General features: G+C 38.6%; 1 protein-coding gene across 2 annotated transcripts in view; it reads left to right on the plus strand.

Moving 5' to 3' along the window:
• The window catches only part of Adamts3 (ADAM metallopeptidase with thrombospondin type 1 motif 3), a 185,778-nt gene that overhangs the window by 84,091 nt on the left and 83,006 nt on the right, over positions 1-18,681 (plus strand). For both annotated transcript variants that reach the window (XM_090343448.1, XM_090343449.1), the window contains exon 5: positions 11,413-11,569. In XM_090343448.1, the coding sequence (XP_090199574.1) occupies positions 11,413-11,569 (157 nt within the window). The remainder of the gene's footprint in view (positions 1-11,412; positions 11,570-18,681) is intronic.

Raw genomic sequence — 18,681 nt, forward strand, 5'->3', positions numbered from 1 at the left:
CAGGAAAACAGTTGGCATATTTTAATAATGTAAACTATTTGGGGCTGTTCCATCCATTTGGCAGTCCTATAGAGTAGGGTTCCATTGAAAGAATGAGATCTAAGAAATCTATATTCTTTGCTTAGATGCATGCTGTTCCAATGCAGAATCAGTTTCTCAAAGATATTTTGGAGAATTAGATTTTGTTATTTTTTTCCTGAAAATATCCTGTCTGATGAATAAATACCAATGTCTCTAAAGTCATTTGCAATCATTTCCATTCAGTTTCTGTTCTGATCTCTTGTTTCATCTCACGTCTGCCCTACCCTGAATTTTCTCTGGGCCCTTATTAAGAGTTTTGAATGTTTTATCCCTGTCATCATACCCTGCCTGTCTCAGCTACAGCACCTTCTCTGAGCAGTTATTGTTTCTCCACCTTAACTCTTTTTTTTTCTTTTTGCCAGGCCTGGGCAAAAAACTCAGGTACTGAGCACTGTCCTTGAGCTTTCTCAAGGCTAAAAGAGCTCTACCACTTGGGCCACGTCACCACTTGTGGCTTTTTTCTATGTATGTGTTACCAAGGAATCAAACCCGGGTATTGGTGAATGTGGCCAAACTCCGGTCCTCTCCACCTTACCTCTTAAACCTTTCCTCCAGTTTATTGATATGTAACAAACAATTTCAAATTTAGGCTCTAAAATAATAGCTGTATTCTTAGACACATAGATTTTGTGACATAGGGGTGATTTGTTCTTGCTCCAGGGTGTCTTGTTGTCATCTGGGCGTGCTCAAAAGAGCAAGAGTGACTGAGTGGCAGAGCCTGGAAACTTAGTGGAGGCTTCTTCATCACATGTCTGGTACCTGGGCTCAGTTGGTTCTAAGGCTTTCCAGTTACCAGTGTGCTTCCAGTGTCCTCTGCACATGACCTGGGAATTCTTAAGAGTTGGGCAGCTGGTTCCAGAGGAAGTATGTTGAGATAGAGTACAGTACCCCATGCCAGCCAAACAGAAATTTCAAGGAACTTCTCTGACATTGATGCTCAGAGGTCTTTCAGAACTATTTGCACCCTGTTCTTTTGATTATAAACCTCCCATGAATCTGGCCTGGATTCAAGGCATAGAAGAATAATATCTTACCTCTTGATGGGGGAGTTTCAACATCACACTGAGTAAAGCATGCGGGGTGGGAGGTGGTTAGCTTTGGCAATTACAGTTGGCTGTACTTTAAAAAAATTATTTAAGTGCTTGTACAAAGGAGTTTAAATTCAACATGTCCTTTTAGGAGTATAGTGCATCTTAGTGTTATCCCTGCTGTCATTCTCCCCATCTCTCCCCCTCAATTTACCTGATCTGTTTTCATATATGTATGTTGAATAGTGTTACTGCATTACCCACTCTCTTCTTCATCTGTCTTTCTTCCCCTCCCCTCTATTGTAACCCCTTTACCCCATAACATATGTTCCAGCTTCCTGGTACTCATTTTGTTTTCCATATTGACCTACATAGAACTCATGGGAATTCTGCTGATTTAATTAGGTTAAGATACGACATGACTAAGCTTCAGCGACATTTTAGGGTAGGATTAGAAACATTTGTGTCAGAATGCTTGAATCTTAAATCCAAGGAATCAGATCGGCCTTCTATTAGAATCTGCAGATGATTCATTTACATTTTGAAATTTGAGAAACAACTAATCATGAGGATATTAGCTGTGTCCTCATATCTGTTCAACAGCAGAGGGAAAATAGAAGGCTGAGAGAAGAGAAAACTGATCTGACAAGAACTCCTGTTTACAAAGGGAATTCTCCCTCTTTCTTCTCTTTCTTCTTTCTTTCTTTCTCTCTCTCTCTCTCTCCTTCCTTCCTTCCTTCCTTCCTTCCTTCCTTCCTTCCTTCCTTCCTTCCTTCCCTCCTATCTTCCTATCTTCCTATCTTCCTTCCTTCTTTCCTTCCTTCCTTCCTTCCCTCCTATCTTCCTATCTTCCTTCCTTCCTTCCTTCCTTCCTTCCTTCCTTCCTTCCTTCCTTCCTTCCTTCCTTCCTTTCTTCCTTCCCTCCTATCTTCCTATCTTCCTTCCTTCCTTCCTTCCTTCCTTCCTTCCTTCCTTCCTTCCTTCCTTCCCTCCTATCTTCCTTCCCTCCTATCTTCCTATCTTCCTTCCTTCTTTCCTTCCTTCCTTCCTTCCTTCCTTCCTTCCTTCCTTCCTTCCTTCCTTCCTTCCTTCCTTCCTTCCTTCCTTCCTTCCTTCCTTCCTATCTTCCTTCCTTTCTTTCTTCCTGTTCTAGGGCTGGGCACTGTCCCTGAGCTGCTTTTGCTCAAGGTAAGCATTTTTACCACTTGAGCCACAGTGCCACTTTCAGCTTTTTCTGTTGATGTGGTACTGAGGAATCAAACCCAGGGCTTCATGGATGCTAGGAAAGCACTCTACCGCTAAGACACATCTTCAGCCCAAGCTAGCTACTACCTGTACCCTAACAGATTTTTATTTCCTCCCTCCCTCCTTCCTTCCTTTTCTTCCTTCTTCCCTTCTTCCCTTCTCCCTTCTCTCTTCTCTCCCTCCTTCCTTCTTTCCCTCTCTCCCTCCTTTCCTCTTCTTTCTCCCCTCATTCCCACTTCTCTCTCTCTTTCTTTCATTCTTTCTCTCTCTCTCTTTTTCTCTCTCTCTCTCACACACATACACACGCATACTCACACTCACATACACACATTAATACAATGAATATTTTCTCTGTATATCTTCTAAGTATTTGAGACTTACTATGTTACTTACGTTGTAACCTGTTACATGACTATAAGACCTACCTCTTCTTCCATTCTCAGATTTGAAAACTAGAGTAAAACTACATTTAAATGTCACACTTAATATTAGACTGTTTCCTTAGTGTAAGTATATGGCAAATTAATTTTTGGTAAAGCATTAAAAATACCTTTCAGACTGACGTTCATCACGAACCAAGTTGAATGCAATTTAATATTTTCTTGGTGACTAGTGTTTATTGTTATGACATATAAAGGAGTGTTTTACGTTTCTTCTGGGACTTAGTAGTTTATAAAATGCATTCATAGACATTATCTCATCTGAAACTTCCAGCCCCACACCCATTATTCTCTCTTGCCATTTGTCCTCTGATGAAGACGAGAAAACCATCTAACTTTGTGAGGTAGTGCTGATTTAGGAAGGAGAATGGCTCTCTTGATACCTTCAGAGAAATAGTTACCTGATTTAACTATGGATTCTTGGTGTAGTGTTTTGGGTTGATTGAAGTAGCTAGAAGGGTTGACCAAAAGAAAGGAATTATGCAGCTGGATTTTTAGTGTAAATTTGCCCAAGAACCTCTAAGAAAAATTAATGTGGAGAAGAAACATTAATATATCTAACACTGGTTTAAAGATGATACAGTTTTTCTTGAAAATGACATTCATTTTTGGAAACCAGTTTTTGAAACTCCCTAAGCATTTCCTATGTCGTTGCATAGGATTAGACTGATAAATGTGGAGGGTTTGGGCATGAAGGGAAATATATAAAGAATTATTGGATATGATTCAACAGTAACTGAAAAAGTGATGGAGGGCGTAGAACCTTGTAGGATCATTTGTAATCTTACATATAACATTTTTAAACCATCTAAGTTATAATTTCAAAGGTGTACATTCCAAATATTACTAGTACTTAAAATTCAGTGGTCTAGGCAATATTTATATTATACACATTATTTCCTGTAAAATTGAAACTATGGGTGACAGTGAGTGGTCTTGGAGCTATCTAAAACATTGGAGTACATGATTTCCTAAATGAGATTGTTAGTGGACAAAAGAGCCTTTGCCTTTCATTATGATTTTCCTCCTTTCTTGGATTCATGGATCAGTCTTGCCTGAAGGCAGAGATGCTTTTGAAAGAGTCATTTCAGTTCTGCTAGCTCAGGAGGAAGAAAAACCAATTTCCTGTTTCTGTAGCTCTTTCTAATATGTCTAATTGAACTTTTTTGTAGTCTTGTTTTCTTCTCATAGGCATCATTCCTTCCACCCTCCTCTTCACTTTACTTCCATAAGACATAAATCTCTCTCTCTCCCTTAGCTATCGTCTCCCTCCCTCCCTTCCTTCTTCCCCTCCTTTCCTTCTTCCTTCCTTCTCTTCTTCTTCTTTCTCTTTCTCCTTCCTTCCCATTCAATTTCCTTCCACTTATCCATGTCCTACCTGACTCCTCAAATACTACCTATTTGGGGCCTATCCTAGAATCATAACAGCATCATCACTATGGCAGAGTCCTTCCCCACCTGGATTTAAAGGAGAAGGATAGACAGGGAAAGGGGAGTGGATTGAAGTGTGCTGAGGGATGGGATGGGCCCATTGAGGTGGGGCTACAGCTGGCTAGAGCAGGAGGATCAACTAAGAAAGAAAGGAATCCAGAAGAAGAGGCAAGGACAGACCATCTGCAGTCCAGACGACCATTGTCTAGAGTTGAGATTCTTTAGGAGTGGTCTCTTGCTAATTTAAAGTTCTGTGGGTTGCTATTGGCTTTCCCTCAAATCTCTTTATGAACCTCAATTGTTCATTTGTTTCACGGCTTTGATCATTGTCTCTGAGAAGTTGTATCTCACATCCAATAAAACTGTGCTCATTCTTCCCAATCACAATTCTACATTTCTCCACTGAAGGTTGGGAAGTTGATCACTGCTACAAGTGACCATAGACACAGTGGGTGGTTTTCACTTCTCTCTGCCACCTTGTTTTCTCTGCTGGCTTTTCTGCCTCTGTGAACAAAAGCATTAATTTCTTAACTCACTCAACTTCAAAATTTAGAAATAATGTTAGATTGCACCTTGCTCTTTTTCTAATTTCTTCCTTTTCTTGATTTTATTTATTTATTTTTTTGTGTGTGCTAAAAATACTTGTGGAGGATTCATTTTGCTCTGGGTACTGTTCCAGGTACTTGGAGTAGGTACATGTTGAACTGAGCAGATGAGCCTGGGGAAAAGGACCAGGGCCATGAATGGCTTTGAAGCATAAATCCCAGGAACAGTCAGATTACCTACAGTGTTAGCAGCACTAAATGGATGGAAGCAGAGTCCAGGGGAGAGACAAAGGGTACTGAACTAGAAGCAGGAGGTAGTTAGAATAGGCTGCTTGGGAGAAGTAATTTGTGATCAAGGACTAAAAAGAGGTGAAAGAGTAGGGAATTCTGAGCAAAAGGATTCTAAGTGTTATTAGCACCAAGGGTGTAAAAGTGGAACCTGCCGGAAGTGGCCAGAGATGACGAGCTGAGAGAGCAGATGTGAGGAGATGGCACCATGAAGTGAGGAGCTGAGAGAGCAGAGGTGAGGAGATGGCACCATGAAGTGAGGAGCTGAGATCAGGGAAAACTAGAAGGAAACTAAATGAAAATGGAAGCTTCTAGAAAGCTCAAGTAAATGAGCTTGCAATTTATTTTAATTTCTTCTTGTCTTCAAGTAGTTTTACAGAGAGGTTTCACCATGTCCATTAATGAGTACAGTACATCTAGATTGGAGTTAACTTCTTTTTTATTATTAGGGTGCGATGTAGAGGGGTTACAATTACATTCATAAGGAATTGAGTACATTACTTCTTCAACATTGTTACCCCTTCCCATGTTTTTCTCCCACATTCCTTCCCAAGTTGCAAAGTTCATTTCTTACATATTGTCTCATGAATATCATAGTTATATGGTTTATCCTTTGTCCTTTGTCTAATCAATTAATTTTTCCCTTCCCTTCTCTGATTCAAATAAATAATGTATATTCAGTACATCAGGTAACAAAGTCAGATACAGCAATAATAGGGGATAAGCCATAAGGAAAAAGAGTAAAGAAATAACTTCACACAGTATATAAGAAAGCACAACATCAAGGTTAAACCTCTTGTTTCCTTGGCCTAGAGTTCATTACCTGGCCATATGCACATAGTTTTTAAGTTGTTGTGCTTTGCTGCTAGGAGAATTCTAGACACACAGTAATTATTACAAATGTGGGAAACCACGGAGACTTTGGGTCTGGCTTACTTTACTTAATATGATTTTTTCCAAGTCTTTCCATTTTCTTATGAATGGGACAATGCCATTCTTTCTGATAGCAGTATAGAATTTCATTATATATATATATATATCACATCTTCTTGTCACTCAGTTTTAACTTTGTTCTTCCTTCTTCCCACTGCCACTTCTGCCACCTGAGCTGTTGGTTTAGCTTCTAGCTTCCTTGATCTCTAGTCTTGTGACAGTTATCAGAAATCTGCGAGGAGCATGTTGTCCTAGTCTACTTGATCAACTTGGCCGTTGCCCTCATTCTCCATCTTTACATGTTGAATTTGACTCAAGGCCACAGGAATCCTCCCCTTCCTTCTCCCCAGTGCTGTTGGGAGCACAGACACTTCTCTTGGTGCATGTGTGCTGTCCCCCGTGTCCTGAAGTATACTGTGACATGGATAGTGTAGACTGTTTCAGGCCCAGAGGTCTCAGTGCCAATAATTTTCTTCTACCACTAGCCCAGCACTCCTTACATCTTCAGAAACTACCCCAAGTCTGTCAGAACTCTCCATCATTTCACTAATATTCATTCATTCGTGTCGTTTTTCATAAAAATTGCATGTAACATGCCAGCAGTTGTGCCCATCTTTAAGAAACCAAAAACTAATTATGATAGACACATCTACTTCAGAAGCTGACAGAACGAGGGGAGAGATAGAGAATAATAAATGTTCACATGAGAATAATAAATGTTTATATGTAGGCAAACATAATTTTGAAATTTGTATTGAGGTCCATGATAGGACATACTGCTCTACTTCAGATTGATTGGCTAAAACGTGCTATAATTTAGATGATACAACTTATTTTCTCATTCTCTCACCCTCCAAACATTAATTTTTTGGTGTTTTTAGGGATTGAACTCAGGACTTCCAGCTTGCTAGTCAAACACTTTACATTTTGAGCAATACCCACAGTCAGTTTTTTTCTTTTTTTATGTTTTAGTTAGTCTCACACTTTTGTCCAGGTAGGCCTACCTATACCTCCTATGTTTACAGGAGAGTGTAAGCATGCTCAGTTTGTTAGTTAAGAAGGTGTCTTGCCATCTTTTATCTGAGAAGTCCTTCAAACATGATGCTTAAAATCACTGCTTCCCAAGTAGCAGGGATTATAAGAGTGAACCACCATGCTCAACCAGAGAAAAAGACTTTTAAGGAGGGCATTTTTCAGGTGAGATATGCAGAATAAAAAATACCTAGTTAGGGGAAATGTGACATGGTGGGGTGAAGCAGCTAAGCAAACTAAACAGCACTCATAGGCCCCAAAGGCACAGCCTCCAGACTTTAGTGAGATTGGTGATACTTGAGGCTAGTAGACAGAGCCAGAGGATGCAGACCTTGAAGGCCATGGTAATTAGTGCACTTTGAAGTGCATTGGGAAGCAATCAAAGTGTTTTAAGCAAAGTGTCATGAGCTTATTTGAGGTTGAGACTTCCATCTGTTCATCAAAATCTGTCTCTCCTCCCCAGGCTTTCAGCCAGATTACATTTCCTGGCTCTCTTCATGGTTGGCTATGAGCCATGAAACACTATCCTATCCATGGAAATGCAAAAATAGCAAATATCATGACTAGGGCTGGCTCCACAGTTTCCCTTGACGGCTTCTCCTGCCTTTCTCTTGCTGACTGGGCAGACTTGGGAACCCATGTTGAAATGGCACAGTCACTGTCAGTCTGAAGCCCTGTGTGGCTCTGAAGAGCAGACCCCTCATCTGGCACATTTGAGCTTTTATGTGAGCATCTGGTGGTTTGAACTCTTGGTTACCACATTCTAGTGGATCCAAATGAGAGGAAAAATTATTGCTGTGCTGTGTGAGATTGAGACAGTGTACAAGAGCAAAGACCCAAGGGAAGGTTAACTTGGATGTGTTTTAGGGAGATTTCAGCAGAAAGAGATATTAGGTAATATTGGATGACCTTGCTGATAATTTTAGATAATTTGTCTAATATGATGCTTCTGATATAAATGAGATTATAAAGGAGAATAATCTTGCTTTGGCCTTCATGATTCATATCACTGCCTGGACTTAGTATAGAATGCCTCAGTGGATACCTTTAGGCATGTATTTTATTTGACTGGATTTCGTTAACTGGAAGGCAGACAAACCATATCCTTTAGGAATTGCTTGTTTTCTGTGGTGTCTAGTATAGTGCTTAGTTCACAGTTTTTCCATTAACTTCTGTTTTAATTAATGAATATAAGGAAAGATCCTCATGTCTTGCCTGTCAAGTAGTTGGAAGTTATGTAACTCACTTTGTATGTCATCCTACTTTGTATAAAGATCTTGCTATAGCAAAAGATCTTAGGCTGAGGACTCTGTAAAGGGAAGGGGTTTACTTAGCTTAGGATTGCTATGGCCAGGAAGACCAAAGAGCATAATGCTTGTGTTGTTAGGAACCCAGGTGTGTCACTACATGATAGACAAGTAGAATCTAAAACTGCCAAGTAGAGGAGGAGCCAAGCTTATAGGGTGTGGTGGGGGGTAGTACCTCACAGCAAACTTAATTCTCTGAAACCACATTAATCCCTGCTGAGGTCTCCAAGGCCTAAATCAGTTTCCAGTAGACTTTTCCTTTTTTGTTTTTGGCAGTTGTGGGGCTGGAACTTCAGTCTGGGCATTGTCCCTGAGTCTTCTGTACAAGGTTAGTGCTTTACCACTTCTGTACAAGGTTAGTGCCACAGCGCAGCCTCCTGAGTATCTAGGATACTGGTGTGGCTTTAACTTTTAAAGGGAAGAAAGGTGAGGTCTTAACTTCATTGCTTCTAAGCCTCTAAATACTAACATCCAGGTTCGAGTTTCCAGCACTTGAGCCTTTGGTGAATTCTCCTAAAACATATCTCAGTCATAGCACCAAACTCTCCTCGGATGCTTCCTCTGCCTCACTGAAACAGTTCCTTTTTGGTTTTGTTTGTTTTTGGTTGGTCATGGGGCTTGAACTCTGGGCCTGAGTGCTGTCCCTGAGTTATTCAGCTCAAGGCTAGCACTGTACCACTTGAGCCACAGTGTCACTTTTGGTTTTCTGGTGGTTAATTGGAGATAAGAGTCTCTCGGACTTTTGTGCCTGGGCTGGCTTTGAACAACAATCCTCAGATCTCAGTGTCCTTAGTAGCTTGGATTATAGGTGTGAGCTACTGGCACCAGTCGTTTAAACACAATGTTAAATTTTGTTTTATTAGTGGTCTGTTAGGGAAAGCTACATCATGGGGCCTGGAACTGGAATATTCATTTCAAATGGATGGAGAAATGTTTTCAAAAGGCACATGGCTAACCGTCATTGACCTCCCATTGCTTTCAAATGATCTCAATAGCCACTGTCCATTTCCAAGTCACTGTGCATGTTTCAAGCCAGAGTCTGGTAAAATCAGGATATATGAAGGACCTCAAAATATTCAAATAATTCAAATTATGATGAGGTGCCTTCTTAAGGAAGTGTTAGGGCAAATAGAAGGCTGGAAAAAATGTAACTAGAGTAAAAATGAGCAATGGAGCATTTATGCTAATGAATTTGAACTTATTAACTCAGTTCTATTAATATACATATATATTTATTTATCAACAGACTTTGTTTCTAACATGCAGTAGTTATTTCTGTTTCAGAGTGTAAGGGTTGCTGAAGCTGGACTCTGGTGCTTTGGAGATTAACTTGTGTGTGTGCTGCTTTTTCTTATGTTTTGTGGGCGTTGTTAACTCTCCCTTGCTCTAGAAGGGCAAAATCAGTGAGTGCTGACATTCCTGATATTATAAGATATAAAAATAGCAGGTGTAAACTGCACAATGGTACTTCATACCTGTAATCCCAGCTGGTAAGGAGGCTAAAATCTATATTAACTCAGTTCAAAGCCAGCCTGGGCAGAAAAGTCCTTGAGACTATATATCCAAAACTACTAGCAAAAATCCAGACTAGATGGCTAAAAACTTATAATGTGGTCACGTTTGCCACTTTTAGTCAAGCTATTCTATTTCATGTTTTAAATTTCTGTTCTGTTTTAAAATATATCCATTTTAGTAGCATTAAAATATCCAAACTAGAGTTCTAACTCAAGTGGTAGAATAGTCAACTGAGAAAGCATGCCTAGCCAGTGTGAGATGCTGAGCTCAGACTCTGCTACTGGTAAAAAAAAAAAATAGACAAAATGAATCCATTGTCAGTAAGACCAACTCTGAAGATAGAAGAATAAATTATGCAGCTTAGCGAATACTATGCATTTAATACCTGAGGAATATGGGGTAATTGTTCACATGAGGGGAAAAAAAGCTTTCCAAACTTTGGAATCACGGTGTGCAATTAAAAGATCAGCATTACTTTAAATGTTCCTAACTTGATGATTTAGTTGAAGACTAGGGTTTGTTCCAGAGGGTAAGAATTAAATAGAGTGAAAGAGATTTATAGCTAGAAACTACTCATCTCTGCCTAGAGAAGCACATTCTTTAGTGAGGGACATCCCATTTTAGTGGCTGGATACCATAGTGGTGGAGATACTGGATTCCTGGTTAGAAGGGACAGGAAACATTTCTCTTGGCAGGATTCCATGAAGGGAGTGGCCTCATGTGTAAACAGAAAATAAATTATTAGGGCCTCAGGACCTTATTCAAAATGCTCTCCTCCCAAATCTGATATGCATTTCCCAAATAATTATAATTGATAAACTCATCTTGTTTTCAAAGAAACATGCCAATTTCAAATTAATATTGCCTTCTGACATATCATCTTTAAAGGAGAAGTAGGAGTTCTACTTTGACTTATGGTACAGCTTCATATTTAAAGAACACATTGTGTTCACCTTTAGCTGGAGCGCTGGCTACACTCCTGGTGTTTCCACAATACCCAAAAGATGAAGCAGAGTTAGAAGGCAGTTACTAGAAATACAGAAGGGCTTGAAGGTACAGATTTTTTTTTCCCAGCATGAATTCACACAGATTGAGGGGGAAGCATATAATGGAACTATGAAAGACAGACTAAAATAGGATAAATTGTGTAAATTCTTAAAATAGAAACATATTACAAGTATATGGTATCCACAGAAGCATAGAGTATGGGAGGGAAATATATAATAACATTCATATCTCCATATGGTGTATCATAAATCTGTCACTAAAGATTCCTTTGGGGGATATAGGACTGAGCAAAACATACAAATACACGTCTTTTTTTTAATAGTCTGTATGCACTTTGTATTCTACTTCGTATGATTTTTCTCCTTCCTCCCCTCTATGGATTTTTGCCTTTTATGAGTTACTGATGAGTAATAAGTTTAACCTTTTAACCCGATCTTTGGTCATATGTGGAAAGAAAACTTAATTTCCACAAACCCTGTTCTTGCCATTAAAATGATATGTCTGTGAGCTGAATAGGACCATTTCTTTTGAAAATTAAATCATTTCCTGTTGTCTTTAGGCTGGAATGATAAAAAGTGGAAATGAGGAGTATTTCATTGAGCCTTTGGAAAGAGGCAAGCAGATGGAGGAAGAAAGAGGAAGGATTCATGTTGTCTACAAGAGATCAGCAGCCCAGCAGGCTTCCCTGGACATGTCTGAAGATTTCTACCCTAGAGGTAGGCATAAACATTTTTTAAAAAGATATTAGAGTTGCATCTTATGATCTGTAGTTATACAAAAGGGATTCAGTTCAGTATGTCAGTTTATAAGTGCAGTGCATCTTGGTCTATGTCATCCCATCTCCCCTCTCTCTCATGACTCCACCCACCTCCTCAAGACACAGGTCAATGTGGAATGATGAAAACAAATATCACATTAGTCAAGAGACTGGGTTTGTAGGGCAAAAAATGAGATCTAGTGGAGAGTGCTTGTCTAGCATGCATGATGCCCTGGGTTCGATTCCCCGGTATCATATAAACAGGTAAAGCTGGAAGAGGTGCTGTAGAGACCTAGCCTTGAGAAAGTCCAAGGAGAGTACCCAGGCCCTGAATTCAAGCTTCAGGACTGGCCAAGAAAATAAAAACAGACATTGGGCTTGTCATGCACTATTGTGTAAAGTAGAAGTACAAAGAGAAGTTTATATATTTATAAATCAAGAGGAATGGATTTTCTGCTTTTTTTTAAGGAGTACACATTGAAGGTATTTTTCATTTATTGGTATTTTTAATTCTAGAACATTAGCATGTCCTAGATATATTTTTATTATTTTCAAAAGTTTGTGTTTTCTAGCTTATGTTAAAATTGGAAAATACTTCTAGAAAATATAAGTATCTAAATTGGTCTTTAAGTTATATTGGCATAGCAGAGATTTAGGTTCTAAGACCAGAGTGATAGATACATAAGAGAGTAATTAATAATGTTTGCTTCGTAAAAAGTCTTACTATTTGGAGTAAATATCAGTTAAATCTTTTGTAGACATTTATTTTTAAAATAGATTGCCACGAGTAAAGCCAAGTAAATCATGACATACATAAACCTTCTGTTTTCATTTATTATTTGTTTTCTTCTTTTTTAGAAAATTCGTTGTAATGAAATACAAAATTAAGCTGATATGAAGAGATATGTTAGATAATACAAATTTCTTTTAGGGAGAAAAATGACATGACATTGTGATTTTATATATATATATATATGCGTATATATATATATAATTTTTCTTCTCTACTTCCGTCTCACCTGTATATTATGTATATATAATGTATATGTGCTATACATTAAGTATATGTAATACTGGTTGCATATTATATGTATGTTTATTATGTATATACATAGTATATATTATACAATGTTAATATATGCATAAATTAACGTACATTATATAATTTAAAAATATATAATGTATATATGGGGAGAGACAGATACACAGCTACTACATTACACAGCTACTACATTACTTTTTTTTTTTTGCCAGTCCTGGGCTTGGGCTCAGGGCTTGAGCACTGTCCTTGGACTTTCTCAAGGCTAGAGCTCTACCACTTGAGCCTCAGCACCACTTCCAACTTTTTGCTATGTATGTGGGGTACCGAGGAATTGAACCCGGGTCTTCGTGCATGCTAGGCAAGCACTCTACCACTAGGCCAAACTCCCGGCCCCAAACTACTACATTACTTTTATCAGGGTCACTTTCTATGGGAATATTTTTGAATCAAATGTGAAAAGCATAAAACTAATCTGAGTTCAGCAGTAATTTATATACAAACTCCTTTGGGAGTTGTTGCCTCGTTGCTAGTTTCTAGATGCTACCTTCTTCCCCGTTCTTCTAATCGGACAGTGTGCTTTAGCATACTCAAAATAAGCACAGCTTAAGCAATTTTAAGAAATTTATGAATTGAAACACTGGGATTATGTTCATAAATGCAAAGTTATGGTATGTGTGCCTACCTTAGTCATTGTTGTGTAACACAGCTGGAGCTGGTTTTGCTTTCCAGTTAGACTCTAGCTTCACATAGTACATTATGAAGAAAAATCACAAAGATAAATCTCTTGTTTCCATATCCTGGAGTTCATTTCACTTAGCCTCATCCTGTATGGCCATATGTACATAGTTTTTGAGCTATTATGATCCTCTGTTAGGAGAATCCTAAACATACACTAATTGTTACAAATGAGGGAAACCATGGAGACTATGTTCCTTTGGGTTTGGCTTACTTCACTTATATGATTTTTTCCAAGTCTTTCCATTTCCTTACAAATGGGGCATTGTCATTCTTTTTGATGGCAGCATAGAATTCCATTGTGCATAAATACCACATCTTCTTAATCCATTCATCTACTGAGGGCCATCTGGGTTGGTTCCATATCTTAGCTATGGTGAATAATGCTGCAATGAACATCATTGTGCTGGTAGGTTTAGTATAGTCTTGTTTTCTGGACATTTGGGTAAATACCCACAAAGTGGGATTGCTGGGTCATAGGGGAGCTCTATGTTTGTCTCATCAGGCGTTGTTTTTATTAAATTCTCTAAGCCTCAGTTTCTTCATGTATGAGTAATGTTAATTGACCCATGATAATCATTAGGAATTGTATATGGTGAGTGCTGATTAGAACCCCAACAACATTATGCTTGCCTTATTATTCTACTAACTATTCATAATTACCTTATACCCAAATTTGCATGGTAGGCCCGATTTGCTAAAGTTGAACCATTGGGACTTGCTTGTCGTATTGTTGTGAATACATGGCTTTTAATTCTCAGGGATTCCTGTTGTAAAAATGTAATTCTAAATTAGAGAACGGGTCATGTCAAAGTATAGACAGCATATGGTGCTCTTTTTCTAAATCTCAGTTCTTACTAAAATATCTAATAATTCTATTATTACGTTTTGAGATAATAACTACCTTTTTTTTTAGAAATTACATCCCTCCTTTATGGGATTATATAAGAAAACTGAAAATGAGATCGTTCTCTGTGGCTATAGCTACAGATCTACCAAGCAGTCCCCTAATACTCTATTTCAACACTCCAACATATCCATTTTAATCAGCATTCCTGCTACTTTTCATTATAGGAAAGAAGAAATTATTTATGCTTTAAAATACAAAAAAAGTGCAATAGAAGAGGGAAGGGCTGGGGACTAAGCCTACAGATAGACCATTTGCCTATCATACACAGGGCCCTGGGCTTGATGCCTACTTCACCTCTTCTCCCCTCCAAAAAGTGATCTAGAATTGGAAAGATCATCAGTAGTCAGAATATATGAACTGAGAGGAATTGGATGGAGCCATAAACCATTGACTCAAGCCAGCTACTCATGAGGCTGAGATGGGAGGATGGTGGTTTAAAACCAGCCTACGCAGAAAAATCTATGACTCTTACCTTCAATAAACTACCAGAAAGCCAGAAAGGGAGCTATAGCTCATGTGGTAGAGCACTAGTCTGAGCAAAATAAGCTCAGAGAAAGCACCCAGGCCTTGAGTTTAAGCTCCAGGACAGCAACAACAACAATAAAATTGCATGGACATATGATATTTAATAAAATTTCTAACATATTGCAAGAAAACATTGATCGGTTCCTGCCTGTTTCTTGCTTTGGCAGTTTAGCTGTTGAGAATACCATATATCTGGGTTCTGTGCTTTGTTGCAAATGTTGTAAATGAAAACAGATTAGGTCTGAACTAGGGATGAAGTGAGAGTAATGGAACCCAGGTGAATGAAGGTCATGGATGGAATTTGTGATGTGGAGACATCATGGGCGGGGGAGATAAGAAGCAGAAACCAAGTGTCTAGAATTCCAGTCTGGAAGCCTAGATAAAGTTTTCTAGATTAGGGTGCATAAAAGGAGCAACAGACATGGGCTTGATGCAGGATGAATATGCATTGTATCAGTGAGCAGATTTGAAAGTACATGGTGTAGTTGCATGCTCAAGTGTGCATGTGTTCAAGTGGTGATCACACGGAGAGTTGTAAACATGGATGCAGAATTTCTTGCTATTCAGCTGCCAAGGTAGTGGGTATGTAAATGCCAGGGCTATCTTCTGTCTTTATTTCCCAATAACACTAAGCATTTGAAGACATACACTGCCCAAAGTGTGGGGTTCATCTACCTACCACTGTCAGTGAAGAAGACACATGCTCAAAAACTAAAACTAAACTTAGAAACCAAAGAAAAAGGTACACTTGACATATTTAAGAACCCCAGTTTTCCCATGTTGGCTACATGTAGACCTATATTTGCATCCCCTATCTAGTAAAAACATTTATCTGACTTTTCCATAAGAGCAACAGACTTGAATCTTATGGTAAAGTATCGGTGCAGTTGAACAACAAAGCCCTCAATGGATTCAATATATTGTGCAGGTTCTTGCTGATTCTCAATACGGAAGTTGGGTTGTGAAATGACCAAAAAAAGAACTGCTTAGAAATATAGTGAAGTAGTAGCATCACACACTTCTAGTATCCTGGAGTGTGACATAGCACTGTGAGTAGAAGAGACCCATCCTAGGTAGACAATAAATATAAACTTGGCCTGTTTATGATAAAGAGCCTTGTCAAATTCTTCTTAGTGGGACAATCTCATTTTCTGCTTTCTTTAATTTCTGCTATAGGTATGGAAATCTTTGGCACCTTGTATGGGCAAAATCTGTTTTCTTTTACTCTGTTTTTGAAACTTTAATTGGTAATAACATGAACTTATAAAGCTTCCCTCCATTGTTGCATCAATTATTTCTCTTAGCTCAGAGACAAAGCAAAACATAGCCCTGGCTATCTCTTGAGAATGCTCCTTGTCAACATTTAAGAGCTCTGCCTCAGGCGGTCTACTTTTGGAGGAAGAGGAGGCCAGACTTGCATGACATCATTCAGCTTTTCATATTTTTTATTTAATCCCTAGGCCCTTAGGCTTCTCCCCTTAAATTACAAACTATTCATTCACCAGCAGCTTTGTGTTAAAGTAATTTTTGTAATTACTTCCTACCAGTGGGAAACAAGGCATAGTATGCCTTTTATCTCCTAGCTCCCTTTCAGGATTTTCGTTTTCCTGCAGGAACCCAAGTGCTTGTGTGGCTGCACTGGTTGTCATGGTGCTGTGAAGGACTGTCTTTGTCCCAGGTGAAAAACATGGAGAAGGCAGAAATGATTTAGGAGTTGCCCCTGGTTGCTGGGGAATGAAGCTTTGAAGCAAGAACCAGAGTGTAGCAATGCTAGGAACTTTCTAGGTGTAGCCCCTCCTTGAATCTAGAGTGTCAGTATGTGCTCTGACCCTTGGGGAGAGCCAATGGGAAGTTCTCATGATCTTGGTGCTAATCCGTGGTGACATTGTAACCTACCAAAAATGATGTAAACAATAGAATTAATCATAGTACATGATTCTTAGTAAATCAACTATGAAGTATGTTAGTATTACAACATTAATATGTCAATGAGCACCCATTTTTTCAAGGAGAACATTAAATTATAAATAGCAAGAAATGGAGTTGGCAATGGAATTAATTTACAAAAGTAGATAAATGTTCCCCTTTATAGCCACCTTTTTCCAATGACTTGTGCCTTGTCACATTATATGCCTTGAATGTCCCAAGTCACCAGAAGAACCTTAGAATTTTCAGTTTGTCAATGCATTTATATTAAGATTTGGAATCTTAGTCCTTCCTTTTGCCTTTTCTTTTTGTTCCAGTTTTGGGGCTTGATCTGAGGGCCTGAGCACTGTCCTTGGGGTTTCTCAAGGCTAGAGCTCCACTGCTTGAGCCACTCTACCACGCCTGGCTTTTTCTGTGTATGTGGCACCAAGGAATCGAACCCTGGTCTTCGTGCATTCTAGACAAGCATTCTAGGCCAAACTCCTGGCCCTGGCCTTTTCTTTCCCTTCTCCCCTTTACCCCTTTTTCCTTCCTTCCTTTTCCTCCTTTCCTCTCTTTCCTTTCCTTTTATCTCTTTTCCCCCCTCCCTTCTTCCCTGTTTCCTTCCTTCCTTTTTCTTTCTTTCTTATAGAACTAGAATTTAACTGAGAACCCTCTACTTATTAAGCAAGTGCTCTTTCATAAACACACCTTTCCCATCTCCTATTTTAATGAATATATGAACATATCATTTTATTCCACATCTCATAAAAATTTAGATGTGATTAAAAAAGCAATCAAATTGATTTTTTCTTGTGAATATAAACACATGTTGCCTGAAAGGTCATTACAGAAATGACAGAGGGCTTTTTATGAAAACCTGACTATAGCTTTAATGCAGTCACCATCACCACGTGTGAGTACATTTACTTTTGCAGAGGTTTCTAATTTTTTGTTTAAAGGTAGTCTATTGGGTGTTGAAAGGGACGTAAGTACCATGCTCAGACCTCCTTTAGTACAGAGAGGAAAGTCACCTGATTTAGGTGTGCACCTCTGCACCCAACTGTTGGGTGAAATGGAGTCTCAAGACCATTTTGCTTGGGCTATTCTCAAACTGCAGTTCTTCTGGAGTGTTGAAATATAACAGTGGAGAAAGGAGAAAAGGCTACCTCTAAAAGGCCAATAGGTAGACAGAGACCTAATTTTGTTAATGCTAGGTAGAATATTACTAATAACTGTAACTAAAGGAAAGGTGGCTTGGAGGTAACGTAGTTCCTCAATTGATCCAGATAAAGGGTCTTAGGGATGGGTTAATTTTTTTTCCTTTAGCATATTTTTATTGGAAATTAGCCCTTATTTTAGATAAATGGAAAGCTAGGCAAATACTTACATACCAGTTACCATGAAACTTTAGTTAAATCCATATTTATTTGTATTGTGTTATCATAAAGATAATTTTCTGTCCCAGTCTATTGCCTAAATTACCATAGTTTTCTGGTAAATACATAACCTTAAGTACTTTTGTGGCCTGTCAGAACTTCAACTTTATTATCTGTAAGGCAGACAAAATAATAGTGCTTCATTGAAAGGATTGTTTTCTTAATTAAACCTAATATATAGACCTAACACCATTAGCTATTTAGTATTTTGTACTTAAGTATCTAATAAAAGTTGGGCTATTAGTATTTTTATGATGACTACAACTTCCCTTTGTGATAGGTTTATAGTCTTGTAGAGTTATCAACCATACCTTTTAGGCATGTGGTGTGTGATGCGTTTTCTTTTTCATCAAAGAACTACTACTTCCTCCCATTGGCACCACGTAGTTGCTCTTAGTCCCAGCTTCAGAGAAGTTAGGGTGAAGTCTACTGATAATGGAAATGTTTCATATCTTTATAGTTCAAGGTAGTAACCGCCAGCCCTGTGTAGCTGTTGAGGTGTACTAAATGTGACT

This window comes from Megascapheus bottae, chromosome 13 (assembly GCF_031878675.1).
Source record: "Megascapheus bottae isolate mThoBot1 chromosome 13, mThoBot2.hap1, whole genome shotgun sequence".
NCBI lineage: Eukaryota > Metazoa > Chordata > Mammalia > Rodentia > Geomyidae > Megascapheus > Megascapheus bottae.